The sequence below is a fragment of the Ovis aries genome, chromosome 7, assembly GCF_016772045.2.
Source record: "Ovis aries strain OAR_USU_Benz2616 breed Rambouillet chromosome 7, ARS-UI_Ramb_v3.0, whole genome shotgun sequence".
Taxonomy (NCBI): Eukaryota; Metazoa; Chordata; class Mammalia; order Artiodactyla; family Bovidae; genus Ovis; species Ovis aries.
This window is the reverse complement of record NC_056060.1, coordinates 16,232,120-16,251,577: the sequence shown is the minus strand read 5'-3', so window position 1 is coordinate 16,251,577 and position 19,458 is coordinate 16,232,120. Positions and strand designations below refer to the sequence as shown.

General features: G+C 46.1%; 1 protein-coding gene across 20 annotated transcripts in view; it reads right to left on the bottom strand.

Annotated features, from left to right (window-relative positions):
• Positions 1–19,458, bottom strand: part of PAQR5 (progestin and adipoQ receptor family member 5) — a 122,288-nt gene that overhangs the window by 18,794 nt on the left and 84,036 nt on the right. For all 20 annotated transcript variants that reach the window (XR_009601338.1, XR_009601337.1, XR_009601336.1 and 17 more), the window contains one exon: positions 3,062–3,189. Coding sequence is in view for 17 of the 20 variants with exons in the window: in XM_042252103.2 (XP_042108037.1) it covers positions 3,062–3,189 (128 nt within the window). In the remaining 3 variants the exon portion in view is untranslated. The remainder of the gene's footprint in view (positions 1–3,061; positions 3,190–19,458) is intronic.

The window sequence follows — 19,458 nt, the reverse complement described above, 5'->3', positions numbered from 1 at the left end:
CCCCTGGGATGGCCAGCCCCTATGTGGTCTCACTTTGCTGACGTGCCAGGAGCAAGGAAGAGTGAGTGGGGTCCTTTACTGTTTGGACACATACAGGAAGGACAACGGTCCAGTCCGCATACTCGGCATGTGGTGACAGACCCCTTTTAAACAGCTTCTTGCCCAGGTGACTCTCCACTTTTGGTTTGCATGCTTCCAGGGACAGGGAGCTCACCACCTCCTAAGACAGTTCTGAGTGTTTGGAAGTTTTACTGAGCTGGCATCTCTCTCCCTGGAATCAGTCCTAGTTCTGCCTATCAGCACCACAGACAACAAACCCATCAAGCATCTCACAGCTGTCTTCACAATCCTGCCCCACCTCTCTGAACTTCACATTAAAGAACCTCAGGGCATTCAACCGTTCCTCGTAGGATCCAACTTTGGCCTTGTCATTCCCTCCATGGTTGGTCAGGCTCCCCTTGTGGAAGACCCTTCAAAGAGAAACAACCCCTCTGTCTGGAAAGCCGAGAAGGCAATGGGATTATTTTCTCCCCCTTCTTCCATGCTACTCTTCCACTAATATGACCATCTCTTTCACTGAGGGGCCTGGTCCCAAGGCTCAGTCTCAGCCAAGCCTAGACCTCCAGATTCGTCTCTTAGAGAAACACAGCACAGATCCACATCAGATCTGCCCAACCCATAACCCAGGTGAGGGGGTCTTCCCTGCAGAAGCTGTTCACTTCCACGAACCACTCCTAGAGAGTCAGGCTCCTCTCCCATGAACTCCCCAGGGAAGGGACTAAAAGCTTCTCACGGGGGAACGGCGGGAGCATCGCTCAATCCTCTGGCTACACTTGTGATCTGTGTCCACACTCGTGAGCTGTTCCCTCTGCTGTCCTTCAGAACGTATCCTTTTACCAGCTCAGGATTCTCCCCGAGTGCTACTGCCCTGGGGCATCTTTCTCCTGCTCCACAAGCCCTTCCTGCTGCTCCGCGTTGTGGTCTCAGAGCCCTGGCAGTGCAGGGGGGCCAGGCCCGTGGGGGCGCTCCGGCCAGCGTGGCTCAGCTGTGGAGGGGCTACGAAGGCATGTGTGTACAGCAACGCAGGCCCCACCGACAGGGACGGTCAGGCTGGTCCTTCATAGTGACACAAACTTCAAAACAGCCCTGAAGTCACCTCTGGTTTATCCAGAAAATGGAACACCGCACAGCTGTACAAAAGCCGGAGAGGCTTGCGTGGGGGTCAGACAGAGATCTCGAGGCAGAAGCAACAGAGGAGCAGAGGGAGGAGAGAAGCAGGCGCTGGGCGCACACACTCGTCACAGGTGCTCCAGTCTCTAGAAAAGCGTCCCGGGAGGATTACAAGCAGCAGGTCACCCCAGCCACTCCAGAGAGGGCAAGAGGGGCCGCGAGCAGACACCAACTCTCTTCCCTTCTGCAGCGCTACAACGTATTAGCATTTAGACTTTTTACTAAACTTTTGTTGTTGTTTAGTCACTTCAGTCATGTCCAACTCTGCGTGACCCTATGGACTGTAGCCCGCCAGGCTCCTCTGTCCATGATGGGATTTCTCAGGCAAGAATCCTGGAGTGGGTTGCCATTTCCTATCCCAGGTGATCTTCCCGACCCAGGGATCGAAATAGTGCTTCCTACATTGGGCAAGCAGATTTTACCACTGAGCCTCCAGGAAGCCCTTATGTAAGTTTGCTGCTGCTGCTGCTGCTAAGTCACTTCGGTCATGTCCAACTCCATGTGACTCCATAGATGGCAGCCCACCAGACTACCCTGTCCCTAGGATTCTCCATGCAAGAACACTGGAGTGGGCTGCCATTTTCTTCTCCAATGCATGAAAGTGAAACGTGAAAGTGAAGTCACTCAGTTGTGTCCGACTCTTAGCGACCTCATGGACTGCAGCCCACCAGGCTCCTCCGTCCATAGGATTTTCCAGGCAAGAATATTGGAGTGGGGTGCCATTGCCTTTACTAAATTTAAAATGACAAAGAGCCCCCTCGAACAGACCTTGCTGCCTCTCTAGCCAGGCTGCAGGCCCTAGGGCTTCTTTGCAGGTGGTCCCATCCCACAGCAAGCCTGAGCTCCCTCTTCTCTGCCCTTGATGCATCTGGCTCAAGCAGCCTTCTGCGCATTTTGGCCCGGGTCTGACTGCTGGCTGGGCAGGCCTCCTTCCTCGGGCCCTTCTCCACCTGCAGCACACCCTGGGGTCCTTCCCGCTCTCTGGTTCTCCACACAATCAGAAGGAGGAGTCCAGAAGCTAGCCTGTTTCTGGAACAGGCTAGAACTTGCCATGAGATATAAGCAAGCCACGCCCTTCTCTGGGCCGCATCTGCGTCAGCTGGTGGCGGTGTGAGGGGACCGGTGGCCTGGGTGACCTCCGAGGTCCTTCCAACTCTCACATACTATCATCCCATCTCTACCCGCCACTCGCTATGCCCAGGCACAGGGTGTGCGAAGCTAGTCTTCGGCCCCCATCTTTCTAAACCAGGTCCCTCCTCACCTGCCTGGCAGTTCCCATCTGTGCGCAAGCGCTTGCCAGAGCATTCATTCTCTTGACTGGCTCTGTTAAAGTGCTGCCTGACCAAGTGCCTCACAGCGGCTGTGGCCCCAGAATGACTATGAGCATCTACAGCTCTGTGCCCGATGCCTTTTCCCACGTCTCCTCTGATAATCCTCGGGGCAACCCTGGAAAAAGTGCTGCCTATTGCTCCTGCTCTGCAGATGGGAACATGCAAAGCCCAGAGAGGTGGCTTGTTCAAGCTAGGGAGCGTCAGCCAAGGGCTTCTAGAAGACCCAGACAGCCTCCAAGGCTGAATAAGATAATGCTCTCAAACCAGGCCCTGAAGCAGGGAGCGGGGAAAGACTGGGGAGCTGTAGGAGCCCCTCAGATTCTACGGCAATTCATGCCCTAGAGCTCACCCATGCCCTCTGGCTCCATACTCACGCACCACGGGGGAAGTCCCCCACATTCCAGCACGGAACCTCAGCTTGCCCCACCCCAGCTGTGTTTAATGAAGCCCCAGTTCCCAGGCTCTGCATGAGACGGCTGGACAAGGGGGCCGGGAGGTACCAGAAGGGCAGCAAGTGCGTCCAGATGTTGAGGGTCTCATTGGTCATTTGAAAAAGGCTGAGGAGGCAGGCAGTGGCGGAACTCTGTGGATGTCGGTAGCCGAAGAGGATGCCCTGCTCGTGGAACACCTGCGGGGGAGGAGAAAGGGACGCTGAGGTTACACAAGAGGGCGGCTGGAAGGTCTCAGGGGAACGTCCCTGGCAGCATCCACCTTTCTCCCAGGCTGTGCGCTTGTCCACTGGAGCCTGGAACACCTGACCCCGGATCCTTGATCTGTCAAGCTGCTTCCCGCTTCCTTCCCATGGTTTCTAAAATCTCGTGTCCTCCCAGGAACCTGCAGTTGGCTGGAGGAGCAGATTCAAGGCCCCGACTTCCTCTGGGAATCCAGCCTGTCTGTCCATTCCCAGAGGCACTTACTTCTGTCATGAATGTTGCTTAAGAATCTGGTTTTGCACCCTCTGCCTGGGGCCTACAGCCCGGTCTTCGGATGGCTGACATATATGCTGCCTGTCCGAGCCGACAAGCCCTGCATGTCAGGGGCTGGTGGGATGATCTCTGCAGGAGATCCCCCCGGGGCCCAGGGTATATTCACCAGAGCGCTTCACAAAGGCCTTTTGATGAAGACTATGATGGCATCAGCCTGGTCTGCAGGTGGAGGAGAAGGCCCACACAAACACCCCTCGCCTCAGGCAGCCCACCTGGCAAGGCTCTAGGCAACCACCTCATCCTGGATGAGAAACTTGGACTGGTCAGATAAAATACAAGGTGTCAACCTGCTTGGAGGACTGCATTACAGCCATTTAAAATGGTAATTGTGGGGCCCTCCCTGGAAGTCTGAAAGTGAAGTTGCTCAGTCGTGTCCAACTCTTTGTGACCCTGTGGACTGTAGCCCACCAGGCTCCTCCACCCACGGGATTCTCCAGGCAAGAATACTGGAGTGGGTTGCCATTTCCTCCTCCAGGAGATCTTCCTGACCTGGGGATTGAACCAAGGTCTCCTATATTGCATGCAGGCGCTTTTAACCTCTAAGCCACCAGGGAAGCCCTGGAAGTCTAGCAGTTAACAATCTGTCTTCTAATGCAGGGGATATGGGTTCCCGGTCAGGGAACTAAGATCCCACATGCATGTAAAGTTGCTTCAGTCATGTCTGGCTCTATGTGACCCTACAAACCGTAGCCCACCAAGATGCTCTGTCCTTGGGATTCTCCAGGCAAGAATACTGGAGTGGGTTACCAAGCTCTCCTCCAGAGGATATTCCTGAGCCAGGGATCGAACCTGCGTCTCTTATGTCTCCTGCATTGGCAGGTGGGTTCTTTACCACCATACGCTGCGGTGCAACTAAGCCCGTGTTCTGTAACTACAGAGCCCATTGCTCTGGAGCCAGCGCCATGACTCGAAAGAAGCTTGTGTGCCGCAACTGAGACCTGATGAAGCCCCAAATAAGTAAATAAATTAATTTAAAAAAAAACAGTAATTGTGGAGATGATGAGGCATGAGGAACAAAAGCTCAGGATGTAACATTAAGTGAAGCAAAAGTAGAATGTCAACTGTATGCCTGCCATGGTGCTAAGAACTACGGAAATTTAAGCACACATGGTGGGGTGGCGGCTGGGAGGAACACGGAAAAGGAAAGAAATTCATTTGTTGGAGTAGCAGGATTTGCCTTAACGGACCAGGGTTTCTCGTCTTGACAATGCTGACATGTGGGGCCAATTCTTTGTTGCTGGGGGAGCTGTCCTATGCATTGTCAGTGGTATCTGTGGCCTCTCCCTACAAGATGCCAGTAGCACCCACCATGCCCCTCTTCCGAACTGTGACAGCCAAAAACGTCTCCCAAAGTTGCCATGTCCCCTGGGGCAAATCCTCCCCTAGTTAAGAACCACTGATTTAGCTGAATGTTGCTATAATCTTTGAAAAGTAAATAAAAATGAGTAGATTGAGACAAATAATAATGACAATATTAGTAATCGTAAATTTTACATTTAAATTTATGTAATGTAAATCAGTTATATGACCAACCTAGACAACATATTAAAAAGCAGAGACATTACTTTGCCAACAAAGGTCCGTCTAATCAAGGCTATGGTTTCTCCAGCGGTCATATATGGATGTGAGAGTAGGACTATAAAGAAAGCTGAGTACCGAAGAATTGATGCTTTTGAACTGTGATGTTGGAGAAGACTCTTGAGAGTCCCTTGGACTGCAAGGAGATCCAACTAGCCCATCCTAACGGAAATCAGTCCTGGATGCTCCCTGGAAGGACTGATGGTGAAGCTGAAACTCCAATACTTTAGCCACCTGATGTGAAGAATTGACTCACTTGCAAAGACTCTGATGCTGGGAAAGATTGAAGGCAGGAGGAGAAGGGAACAACAGAGGATGAGATGGTTGGATGGCATCACAGACTCAATGGAGATGAGTTTGAGTAGACTCCGGGAGTTGGTAATGAACAGGGAGACCTGGCGTGCTACAGTTCACAGGGTCGCAAAGAGTCAGACACGACTGAGCAACTGAACTGAACCGATTATAAATCGAGTCATAATAAATTTTAAAGGTTTCCATATGGTTTTCTAGGGCTGTGGGAGGAATGGAAGGCTGGGAGAATTCCAACCTAGACATTCATTTCCCATCTGGGTTACCAACTTCTTAGTTTAAGAGAGAACCTTGATTCAAAAATATACAATATTTGTAATGACCTATGGCAGAAAGTGAAGAGGAACTAAAAGCCTCTTGATGAAAGTGAAAGATGAGAGTGAAAAAGTTGGCTTAAAGCTCAACATTCAGAAAACGAAGATCATGGCATCTGGTCCCATCACTTCATGGGAAATAGATGGGGAAACAGTGGAAACAGTGTCAGACTTTATTTTTGGGGGGCTCCAAAATCACTGCAGATGGTGACTGCAGCCATGAAATTAAAAGACGCTTATTCCTTGGAAGAAAAGTTATGACCAACCTAGATAGCATATTGAAAAGCAGAGACATTACTTTGCCAACAAAGGTCCGTCTAATCGAGGCTATGGTTTTGCCAGTGGTCATGTATGGATGTGAGAGTTGGACTGTGAAGAAAGCTGAGCACCCAAGAATAGATGCTTCTGAACTGTGGTGTTGGAGAAGACTCTTGAAAGTCCCTTGGACTGCAAGGAGATCCAAGCAATCCACTCTGAAGGAGATCAGCCCTGGGATTTCTTTGGATGGAATGATGCTAAAGCTGAAACTCCAATACTTTAGCCACCTGATGTGAAGAGTTGACTCATTGGGAAAGACTCTGATGCTGGGAGGGATTGAGGGCAGGAGGAGAAGGGGACGACAGAGGATGAGATGGCTGGATGGCATCACAGACTTGATGGACGAGTCTGAGTGAACTCCGGGAGTTGGTGATGGACAGGGAGGCCTGGTGTGCTGAGGTTCATGGAGTCGCAAAGAGTCGGACATGACTGAGTGACTGAACTGAACTGATAGTGGAAAAGAATATGGAAAAGAATACATATGTATGTAAATATAGATGCATGTTTCAGGTACGGCAAAGTGCACACCTTGCTTCATATTTTGTCTTATCCCTTTGCTTTATACTTGCTTATACAACTTGTTATACACCTGAAACACGACAACACTGTAAATCAACTATACTTCTATTTTTCAAAATGGCTTAAAAAATAATAAAGAATTTTTTTAAAAAAATACAAGAATAAACAATGTATTATAACCTATACTACCTCTTGATTCTGAGTCAAGTGGTCTCTTGGAGGAGTGGAGAAAGCAGGGAGATATTAGAGAAAGAGTCGAATCTGGGCCATTGACGTGCTAAATGACTTTAAGCTGGGCCACAGCTCTCAGCGTTCAGTGTCCTCATCTACGAAATGGGCGGCATTACCTTACCAGATGGCCACGACATTCCCCTCTTGGGTCACTTCTGGGTGAAACTGGTCAACCAGGGGGAGGGGACAAACGAAGTTGGTTGAAGGTCCAGTGAAGAAGTACTGTTTGAATTAGGTTTGGGTTTTAGCTTATTTTTTGATTAGCTAAAATAAAAAAATTTTAGGTTTTGATTCACCGTGGTTTCTGCTGACATTCCCAGATTACCGTGGACAGCCTTCTCTAATGGGCAGCAGAGTCTCAGCTTGCAGCGGTTGCCCACCAGGGCTGCTGTTCAGTTCCGTTGCTCAGTCGTGTCTGACTCTTCATGACCCCACAGACCACAGCATCCCAGGCCTCCATGTCCATCACCAACTCCCGGAGTCTACTCAAACTCATCTCCATTGAGTCAGTGATGCCATCCAACCATCTCATCCTCTGCTGTCCCCTTCTCCTCCTGCCTTCAATGCTTCCCAGCATCAGGGTCTTTTCAAATGAGTCAACTCTTCACATCAAGTGGCTAAAGTATTGGAGTTTCAGCTTCACCATCAGTCCTTCCAGTGAACACCCAGGACTGATCTCCTTTAGGCTGGACTGGTTAGATCTCCTTACAGTCCAAGGGACTCTCAAGAGTCTTCTCCAACACCACAGTTCAAAAGCGTCAATTCTTCAGTGCTCAGCTTTCTTTACAGTCCAACTCTCACATCCATATATGACTACTGGAAAAACCATAGCCTTGACAAGATGGACCTTTGTTAGTGTCTCTGCTTTTTAATATGCTGTCTAGGTTGGTCATAACTTTCCTTCCAAGGAATAAGCGTCTTTTAATTTCATGGCTGCACTCACCATCTGCAGTGATTTTGGAGGCCAAAATCATAAAGTCTGCCACTGTTTCCCCATCTATTTGCCATGAAGTGATGGGACCAGATGCCATGATCTTCATTTTCTGAATGTTGAGCTTTAAGCTAACCTTTTCACTCTCCTCTTTCACTTTCATCAAGAGGCTCTTTAGTTCTTCACTTTCTGCCATAAAGGTGGTGTCATCTGCATATCTGAGGTTATTGATATTTCTCCTGGCAATCCTGATTCCAGCTGTGCTTCATCCAGCCCAGCATTTCTCATGATGTACTCTGCATATAAGTTAAATAAGCTGGGTGACAATATATAGCCTTGACGTACTCCTTTTCCTATTTGGAATCAGTCTGTTCTTCCATGTCCAGTTCTAACTGTTGCTTCCTGACCTGCATATAGATTTCTTAAGAGGCAGGTTAAGTGGTCTGGTATTCCCATCACTTTCAGAATTTTCCACAGTTTATTGTGATCCACACAGTCAAAGGCTTTGGCATAGTCAATAAAGCAGAAATAGATGTTTTTCTGGAACTCTCTTCCTTTTTCCATGATCTAGTGGATGTTAGCAATTTGATCTCTGGTTCCTCTGCCTTTTCTAAAACCAGCTTGAACATCTGGAAGTTCACGGTTCATGTATTGCTGAAGCCTGGCTTGGAGAATTTTGAGCATTACTTTGCTAGTGTGTGAGATGAGTGCAATTGTGCAGTAGTTTGAGCATTCTTTGGCATTGCCTTTCTTTGGGATTGGAATGAAAACTGACCGTTTCCAGTCCTGTGGCCACTGCTGAGTTTTCCAAATTTGCTGACATATTGAGTGCAGCACTTTCACAGCATCATCTTTCAGGATTTGAAATAGTTCAACTGAAATTCCATCACCTCCACTAGCTTTGTTCGTAGTGATGCTTTCTAAGGCCCACTTGACTTCACATTCCAGGATGTCTGGCTCTAGATGAGTCATCACACCATCGTGATTATCCGGGTCATGAAGATCTTTTTTTGTACAGTTCTTCTGTGTATTCTTGCCACCTCTCCTTAATATCTTCTGCTTTTGTTAGGTCCCTACAATTTCTGCCCTTTATTGAGCCCATCTTTGCATGAAATGTTCCCTTGGTGTCTCCTATTTTCTTGAAGAGATCTCTACTCTTTCCCATTCTATTGTTTTCCTCTATTTCTTTGCACTGATTACTGATTACTGAGGAAGGCTTTTTTTTTTTATCTCTCCTTGCTATCCTTTGGAACTCTGCATTCAAATGGGTATATCTTTCCTTTTCTCCATTGCTTTTTGCTTCTCTTCTCTTCACAGCTGTTTGTAAGGCCTCCTCAGACAGCTATTTTGCTTTTTTGCATCTTTTTCTTGGGGATGGACTTGATCCCTGTCTTCTGTACAATGTCACGAACCTCCGTCCATAGTTCATCAGGCACTCTGTCTGTCAGATCTAGTCCCTTAAATCTATTTCTCATTTCTACTGTACTATCATAAGGGATTTGATTTAGGTCATACCTGAATGGTCTAGTGGTTTTCCCCACTTTCTTTGATTTCAGTCTAAATTTGGCAATAAGGAGTTCACGATCTAAGCCACAGTCAGCTCCCAGTCTTGTTTTTGCTGACTGTATAGAGCTTCTCTGGGAGAAGGCAATGGCAACCCACTCCAGTATTCTTGCCTGGAGAATCCCAGGGACAGGGGAGCCTGGTGGGCTGCCATCTACGGAGTCGCACAGAGTCAGACACAACTGAAGCGACTTAGCAGCAGCAGCAGCAGCAGCATAGAGCTTCTCCATCTTTGGCTGTAAAGAATATAATCAATCTGATTTCAGTGTTGGCCATCTGGTGATGTGCATGCTGACAAGGAGGCAAATGGGCCAATGGCCTCAGCCTTTGATCCATGTGAGGATGGGACCCGCTTGGTGGGCATGTGGAAGGCCCCCAGCAGAAACTATGGGTCTATCATTCTACTTATGTTTCTTGCTTTCTTCCTTAATTTTTTTTTATTAAAGCATTGGTTGCTTGTTGAAGTACAAGGGCTCCAGAAAGGAGCAATTTATCCTCATACTCACTCCTTCATATGAGTAAGTTTAGCAGATCTCATACAGCAGGAGATCTTATGACAAGGGGCCTGCGGAACCTTGGGCAAGCGGGGGGTGGCTCACAGGGCGGAAGCAAGGCAGGTCTGCAGGACAGCTTAGACACAGTGATGGCTGCAGCTGGACGGTGGCTATGAGACCCAGAGGGGAGGCCACCTATACTTTGTCCACAGTGACTCAGGGTACACTATTGTCCTTCTCTCTTTGCACCCTGCATTCTAGGAGACAAGAGAGGATGCTGACAGAGTCACAAGCCAGAGAGGAACAGAGGCGCTGGGAAATTCACACACTGGGCAACTTGACCATATTTAAGCATCTGGCCCCAGACCTGGCGAAGATGCCTTACAGCAAGGCGAGGGTTAGGCTCAGATTAAAAGAACCTGCTTCCCACTACTCACAAAAGCCAAAACATGGAGACAAGCTACATGCCCACTGGCAGATGAGTGGGGAGCAGGTAAAGAAGATGCGGCGCAGACACACACGGAGCATCACTCGGCCATGAAAACAACCTAACGCCAGAGCTAGGGGTCACCACGCTGCGGGAAAAGTCAGAAGGAGAAAGACCTATGGAGTATCACTCGGCCATGGAAACAACCTAACGCCAGAGCCAGGGATCACCACGCTGCCCAAAAAGTCAGAAGGGGAAAGACCTACGGAGTATCACTCGGCCATGAAAAAAACCTAACGCCAGAGCCAGGGGTCACCACGCTGCCCAAAAAGTCAGAAGGAGATCAGCCATGGAAACAACCTAAGGCCAGAGCCAGGGGTCACCACGCTGCGGGAAAAGTCAGAAGGAGAAAGACCTACGGAGTATCACTCGGCCATGAAAACAACCTAACGCCAGAGCCAGGGGTCACCACGCTGCCCAAAAAGTCAGAAGGGGATCAGCCATGGAAACAACCTAAGGCCAGAGCCAGGGGTCACCACGCTGCGGAAAAAGTCAGAAGGCGAAAGACCTACGGAGCATCACTCGGCCATGGAAACAACCTAACGCCAGAGCCAGGGGTCACCACGCTGCCCAAAAAGTCAGAAGGAGATCAGCCATGAAAATAACCTAACGCCGGAGCCAGGGGTCACCACGCTGCGGGAAAAGTCAGAAGGGGAAAGACCTACGGAGTATCACTCGGCCATGGAAACAACCTAACGCCAGAGCCAGGGGTCACCACGCTGCGGGAAAAGTCAGGAGAAAGACCAATGCCATATGACATCACTTATATGTGAAAGCTAAACCGTGACACACTGGCTCACAGACAAGAACAGACTTGTGGTTGCAAGGGGGAAGGGATGGGAGAGGAATGGACTGGGGATCTGGGGTTGGTGGTTACAAATTATTACATTTAGAATGGATAAACAAGGTCCTACTGTATAGTACAGAGAACCATAATCCCCTGGGATAAACCATAATGGAAAAGAACATAAAAAATGCATAAATGTGTATAGCTGAGTCACTTTGCTGTATATTAGAGATTAGTACAACACAGCAAATCAACTACACTGCAATTTTTAAAAAAGAAAAGGAAAAAAGCCTGCTTCCCTCTTACCATTCAAGTAACCATACATGGAGGAAAAGCCCATTAACCACACCATAGGGGTGGGATTGAAAGCAGATCTCAAGAAAAGAAAAAAAGAAGTCCAAATGGATACAGGATGAAAAAAAGAAAGGAAGGGAGCCACTCTGTCAAAAAAACAACATCTGATCTGCCCTTCTGAATGCAGAGTTCCAAAGAATAGCAAGGAGAGATAAGAAAGACTTCCTAAGTGATCACTGCAAAGAAATAGAGGAAAACAATAGAATGGAAAAGACTAAAGATCTTTTCAAGAAAATTAGAGATAGCAAGGGAACATTTCATGCAAAGATGGACACAATAAAGGACAGAAACGGTATGGACCTAACAGAAGCAGAAGATGTTAAGAAAAGGTCACAAGAATACACAGAAGAGCTATACAAAAAAGATCTTAATGATCCAGATAATCACAATGGTGTCATCACTCATAGCCAGACATTCTGGAATGCGAAGTCAAGTGGGCCTTAGGAAGCATCACTACAAACAAAGCTAGTGGAGGTGATGGAATTCCAGTTGAGCAATTTCAAATCCTAAAAGATGATGCTGTGAAAGTGCTGCACTCAATATGCCAGCCAATTTGGAAAACTCAGCAGTGGCCACAGGACTGGAAAACATCAGTTTTCATTCCAATCGCAAAGAAGGGCAATGCCAAAGAAAGTTCAAACTACTACACAATTGCACTCATTTCCCAAGCTAGCAAGGTAGTACTCAAAATCCTTCAAGCTAGGCTTCAACAGTATGTGAACCAAGAACGTCTAGATATTCAAGCTGGTTTTAGAAAAGGCAGAGAAACCAGAGATCAAATTACTGACATCCGTTGGCATGATCTGTTGGATCATAGGAAAAGCAAGAGAATACCAGAAAAACATCTACTTCTGCTTCATTGACTATGCTAAAGCCTTTGATTGGTCATAATAAACCGTGGAAAATTCTTAAAGAAATGAGGATACCAGACCACCTTACCTGCCTCCTGAGAAACCTGTATGCAGGTCAAGAAGCAACAGTTAGAACTGGACGTGGAACAACGGACTGGTTCCAAACTGGGAAAGGAGTACATCAAGGCTGTATACATTGTCACCCTGCTTATTTTACCTTCTATGCAGAGTAGATCATGCGAAATACCAACCTGGATAAAGCACAAGCTGGAATCAGGATTGCTGGGAGAAATATCGACAACCTCAGATATGCAGATGATATCACCCTTATGGCAGAAAGCAAAGAGGAACTAAAGAGCCTCTTGATGAAGGTGAAAGAGGAAAGTGTAAAATCTGGCTTAAAACTCAACAGTCAAAAAACTAAGATCATGGCATCTGGTCCCATCACTTCATGGCAAATAGATAGGGAAACAATGGAAACAGTGAGAGACTTTATTTTCTTGGGCTCCCAAATTACTGCAGATGGTGACTGCAGCCATGAAATTAAAAGATGCTTGCTCCTTGGAAGAAAAGCTGTGATAAACCTAGACAGTGTATTGAAAGGCAGAGCCATTACTTTGCTGACATAGGTCCATATAGTCAAAGCTATGGTTTTTCCAGGAGTCATGTACGGATGTAAGAGTTGGACCATAAAGAAGGCTGAGCGTCGAAGAACTGATGCTTTTGAACTATGGTGCTGGAGAAGACTCTTGAGAGTCCCCTGGACTGCAAGGAGATAAAACCAGTCAATCCTAAAGGATATCAGTCCTAAATACTCATTGGAGGGAGTGATGCTGAAGCTCCAATACTTTGGCCACCTGATGCAAAGATCTGACTCATTGGAAAAGACACTGATGCTGGGAAAGAGTGAGGGCAGGAAGAGAAGAGGGCGACAGAGAACGAGATGGTTGGATGGCATCATCGACTCAATGGACATGAGTTTGAGTAAACTCCAGGAGATGGTGAAGGACAGGTAAGCCTGGCCTGCTGCAGTCCATGGAGTCTCAGAGTTGGACACAACTGAGTGACTGAACAACCTGCCTCTGCCTCCCCAATTTGACCTTCCACCCACTAGGTGGCGCTGTTAGATCCACTCCAGCTCTGAACCCCTCCAAGCACAGGGAGACAAGTTCTCTCCAGTCTGGCTCCAGCCTCAGCAAAGCACTTTGCATAGCGTAGATCCTCACAGAACAGATATCAGTAAGTCACGTCCAACTCTTGTGAGCCCATGGACTGTAGCCCACAAGGCTCCTCTGTCCCTAGGATTTACATGCTACATAAATCTGAACAACAAAACATTTTAAAACAATTTTGCATTCGTGCCTAGTTTGACCCCAAAAGGCAAACCACAGTCATTGCCTTAATGTTTGTAAATGGGCCTCATTTCTAAGCAGCCCTGAGTTAGCAGACGGTGGCTTATTTGCACAGCAAAATTCATTCGATTCCACCTTGCCTCCCTGGTTGCAGGCCAACCAGTTTAGAGTGAAATGAAATCAAATTGTGTGCAGCCTATAATTTAGGAGCAAGAACCCCTAGGCAGCCAGGTGGAAGGGCACGTCAGTGGGTTTTCCGCTTAGTGCCTGCCGCACACTGGGCTTCCAAGAAAGGCCCCGTGCACCTGCCAACTGATGCCTGAAACTCCACTGTGACTATTTCAAACCCTTGGTGTTTCCAGCTATTAAACTGCAAATCACCTGAGGAAAATAATCGAACCTGGCTAGCAGTAAATAAGAGTGGATTTTGATGGCAAAGCAGAGAAGCTGCCAGAGTGGGGTTATCAGGCCACAGGCCTCTGTGTGGTAATCCGCATTTTTCATCTAGATCTCACTGAATCCTCATGGCCTAGTGAGGGACAGTTTTTTCCCATCCCCATTTCACAGAAAAGGAAACTAAGGTCCAGGGAGGTGAAGGCATTTATTCAAGATCGCAGAATTAGTGGGGGCAAAGCTGAGACATTAGACCTTTCACACGATCCTCCCTGCCACTCTGGGGGACTCACTGGAGATGAAGCTTTCCCCTTTCAGCCTGCAGTGTGATTGTGGACAGTCACACACTTCTCTGAACCTTAGTTGTTTCTCTTTAAGTGTCATTGTTCTGAATTGCATCTCCCATAACACTAGACAGTGTGTTGAAAAGCAGAAATATTACTCTGCCGACAAAGGTCCATATAGTCAAGGCTATGGTCTTCCTAGTGGTTGCATACGGTTGTGATAGCTGGACCATAAAGAAGGCAGATGCCAAAGAACTGATGCCTTCGAACTGTGGTGCTGGAGAGGAGAAGACTCCTGAAAGTCCCTTGGATGGCAAGGCGATCAAACCAGTCAATCTTAATGGAAATAGACCCTGAATAGTCACTGGAAGGACTGATGCTGAAGCTGAAACTCCAGTATTTTAGTCATCTGATGGGAACAGATGACTCATTAAAAAAAGTCCTTGATGCTGGGAAAGATGGAGGCAGGAGAAGAGGGCATCAGAGGATGAGATGGCTGGATGGCATCTCCAATGCAATGAACATGAACTTGAGCAAGTTTCAGGAGATCATGAGGGACAGGGAGGCCTGGCGTGCTGCAGTCCATGGGGTCGCAAAGAGTCAGACACGACTGGGTTTCCGAGCAATAACAACAAAATTCCTATATTGAAGCCCTAACCTCTAGCACCTCAGAATGTAACTGTATTTGGAGATAGTGTTTTTAAATACTTATTTATTTATTTGGCTGCACCAGGTCTTAGTTGCAGAATACAAACTTCACTGTGGCATGTGGGATCTAGTTCCCGCCCCACCAGGTATCAAACCCATGTCCCTGCATAGAAAGGCAGATTCTTAACTGCTGGACCACCATGAAAGTCCCATGGGGATACTTTTAAAAGAGGTGATTATGAGGTGATCAAAAGCTTTCCAGACAAGCAAAAGATAAGAGAATTCAGCATCATCAAGCCAGCTTTACAACAAATGCTAAAGGAATTTCTCTAGGTAGAAAACAAGAGAAGGAAAAGACCCGTCTACAGCAAATACCCAAAACAATTAAGAAAACGGTAATAGGATCACGTTGTTGCTGCTCAGTCACCCAGTCGTGTCCAACTCTTTGCGACCTCATGGACTGAAGCACGCCAGGACTCCCTGCCCCTCACCATTTCCCTAAGCATGCCCAAGTTTATGTTCATTGCATCGGAGATGCCATCCAGCCATCTCATCCTCTGATGCCCTCTTCTCCTTCTGCCCTCCATCTTTCCCAGCGTCAGGGACTTTTCCAATGCATCTGTTCCCATCAGATGATCAAAATACTGGAACTTTAGCTTCAGCATCAGTCCTTCCAGTGATTATTCAAGGTTGATTTTCATTAAGATTGACTGGTTTGATCTCCTCGCCGTCCAAGAGACTTTGAGGAATCTTCTCCAGCACTACAGTTCAAAGGCATCAGTTCTTTGGCACTCTGCCTTCTTTATGGTCCAGCTATCACAACCATTCATGACCACTCGAGAGACCATAACCTTGACTATACAGACCTCTGTCGGCAGAGTCATGTCTCTGCTTTCCAACACACCAAGTTTGTCGTCGCTTTCCTGCCAAGAAGCAATCGTCTTCTGATTTCATGGCTGCAGCCACCGTCTGCAGTGATTTTGGAGCCCAAGAAGAGGAAATCTGTCACTACTTCCACCTTTTCCCCTTCTATTTGCCATGCAGTAATGGGGCCGGATGCCATGATCTTAGTTTTTTTAATATTTAGTCTTAAGCTGGCTCTTTCACTCTCCTTCTTCACCCTCATTGAGAGGCGCTCTAGTTCCTCTTTGCTTTCTGCCATTAGAGTGGTATCATCCGCATATCTGAGGTTGTTGTTTCTCCCACCTATCTTGATTCTAGTTTGTAACTTATCCAGCCCAGCATTTCTCATGATGTGCTCAGGGTATAGGTTAAACAAACAGGGTGACAGGATCATACATATTGATAATCATCTTAGATGTAAGTGGATTAACTACGTCAAGCACAGACATGGACTGGCTGAGCAGATGAAACGTGCATATATGCGCTTCCACTTACCACATCACTCTGCTTGATCCTCCAAAGTGTATGTAATTATTTTATATTGTTAGGTTAACCACGTTTTCATTATGGCTTGCAATTATAATTATCTTTTATTTTTTGTCTGGCTATTGATTGTAAAAACGGATAAACATCCTCTATAATTGTGATTATGTAGCTATTACTCAATACCATTGTATCAGGATTGTTCAACAGAAAAACAACAGAATTCTGTATCACCAAAACTACCATTTAACAGAGAAACCTGCAACCACTTTTTAAAACACAGATGCATATCAGAATTATCTTCGAATTTTCTAAAAAATACAAATGCCCAGGTATTGTTTTTTTCCCTCCAAAGCTCCAGACGTGTTTCTAATGAGCAGCCATGTTTAAAACAACTGGACTATATGAGGGCCTCTTACTTTCATCTAGCTTCTTTCACCTTTTGTATTTCGTCTTCAGTCTCCCATCTCACTTAGTTTATGCTTTCCGATTTCTCCAGCTCCTTTTTTTAATGTTCTTTCTCAAGTCTTTATCAAGCACAGCAGAAAAGCTTTTGTATACATATATAGAAATAATACATATAACACATATTTTTAGAAAACTTAAGAATTTTATCCTAACTAAAACATTTATGGCATTTTGATTCCACTTGTTTGACTTAGTATGAATAGAATGCTAGATCTATAATTTTAAAAAATAGATACGCAACAAGCTACAAAGGTTTACTGTATAGCACCGGGAACAATAGTCAATATCTTACAATAACCTATAATTGAAAGTATTTTCAAAAATAATATATGTGTATATGTATAACTGAATTACACAGAAAACCCCCAGGATTCTACTTTTTCAAACTTGGTAAGGTTTATCCTTTAGCTAGTTTTTCTAATGTCTTATGGAAATCTAATTACAATGTATGAGATACAAAATTTTTAATATATTTGGATAGGATATAAAATTAATATAAATATAAATCTATCACAGATAAATTATTAATGACATCACTCAAGATGCTTCTATTCTTATTTTTTCTGCACTTGATAAAATATTCTCAGAAAACTATTAATATGTCTCACTATGACTATATATTTTTTCTTTTCCCTTATATTTTTTCTGATTTTTGCTTTATGCATCTTTGCTTCTTTGTTGTTAGGAGTCTAATCATTTATGATGTCTATCTTTTTTGTGAATTTTACCTATTATCATTAAAAATATTCATCTTTGTTTCATGTAAAAATAAAAATAAAAAATTTTAAGGGAAAAAAGAGAGGTGATAAAGTCAAAACAAGAGGGATACTCTAATCTAATTGGTGTCCCTCACAAGAGGAGGAAATCTGGACATGCAGGGAGGCCCCAGGGATACGCAGGCAAAGGGATGACCCAGGGAGGTCACCGCAGGAAGGTGGCCCTCTCCAAGCTGAAGAGGGACCTCAGAGAAATCCAGCCCTCCTGGCACCTTGATCTTGCACTTCCAGCCTCCAGAGCTGTGAGAAAATAAATTTCTGCTCACCAGAAATTTAAGCCACCCAGTCTGTGCTACTTTCTATGGCAGCTCAAGCTGACTAAGACAAACTGTGAGTGGTGAGGTTGAGTGACAAAGTCTCTAAGCCAGCACCTCTCCACAGTCCTTCCACAGGTGTCTGAGATCACCTGGGCGGTTGGTGGGGCTGGGGCATCTGCATTGCCAACATGCTCCCAGGGCACGCAGACATCGCCGCTATGTCTGGCCTCCAGCCCAGGCTCCTGGCTCAGCATCGTGCTGTCACCTCCCTGCCTGGAATCTAGTTCATCACCAAAGAGGAGGTGCCCTTTAGGTAAGTTAAGATGAAACCAAAGACACGGGCATGAAAAGTCAGGGAGGGGACAGTGAGACACCAGCAAGGAGTCTGGTGAGGTGTTGGTGGGCAGACGCCTGCAGAGAATAGGGAGGGAAGAGAACAGGCCACAGAATGCTGTGTCAAGTATAACCTGTCATTTAGTGAGTACTGCAAGGTCCCCGACACCGGGTCTGACATCAAGCCACTGTCTCATGCAGAATAAACCGTGGCTGGTCCTGGTAAAAGAAAAACACTTAAGTTCTCAACCTAAAGAGCATAAAACATCACTGGTACAAAACCCACGCACAAATACTAGAACTGTAAATCGACCGAATTAATAGCCAACCATTATCGGTGTTAAGCAATTACAGGTAAAGGTCAATTTAGAATACTGGGGGCAATGTTCTTTAAAAAATGTGTTCAGTATTCAGTCAAGAATAAAGTAGCTTTCCAAACATTCAATGCCACATTTATATAAAATGATGGTAAATTTCTTCTGACCAAACATGTAAGACGGAAACAAAGTAGTGAAAAGAAATGATCATTGTATCTAGGATGGAGGAGCCAAAGGATATTAATACTTCAATGAACAATAAAGTGAAAAAAAAAAAAAGACATATAGTATGTTCTTAAAAAGGTGCAGGTAGGGTATACCAGGGTGAGAAGTCCCACTGAATGATGGGCATAATACAGAGTGCTGATCTATAGAAGAAGTGATGAAGGAGAAACAGTGGAGCATTTTGCCAGTATAATAACATATACTATATAAGTACTTTTGCCTGGAAAATCCCATGGATGGAGGAGCCTGGTGGGCTGCAGTCCATGGGGTTACTAGGAGTCGGACACGACTGAGCGACTTCTCTTTCACTTTTCACTTTCATGCATTGGAGAAGGAAATGGCAACCCACTCCAGTGTTCTTGCCTGGAGAATCCCAGGGACGGGGGAGCCTGGTGGGCTGCCGTCTCTGGGGTCGCGTAGAATTGGACACGACTGAAGCGACTTAGCAGCAGCAGCATATATAGAATAATATCAGTATAATGATACATTCCATCAGTATAATATATAGTCTTTGATCTAAGAACTAGAAAACCAATTTCAAATCCTAGGCATTGATTTAAAAATCTGCCATGGGCAAGCTTGTGATAACATGATTGGAAAATCTGTAGTAGGCAAAACAATGTCCTCTCAAGAACATCCATGTCCTAACTGCCAGCACCTGTAAGTATGTTAGGTTACATGGCAAAGGGGAGTTAAGGTCATGGGTGGCATTCAAGTGGCTAATCAGCTGACCTTA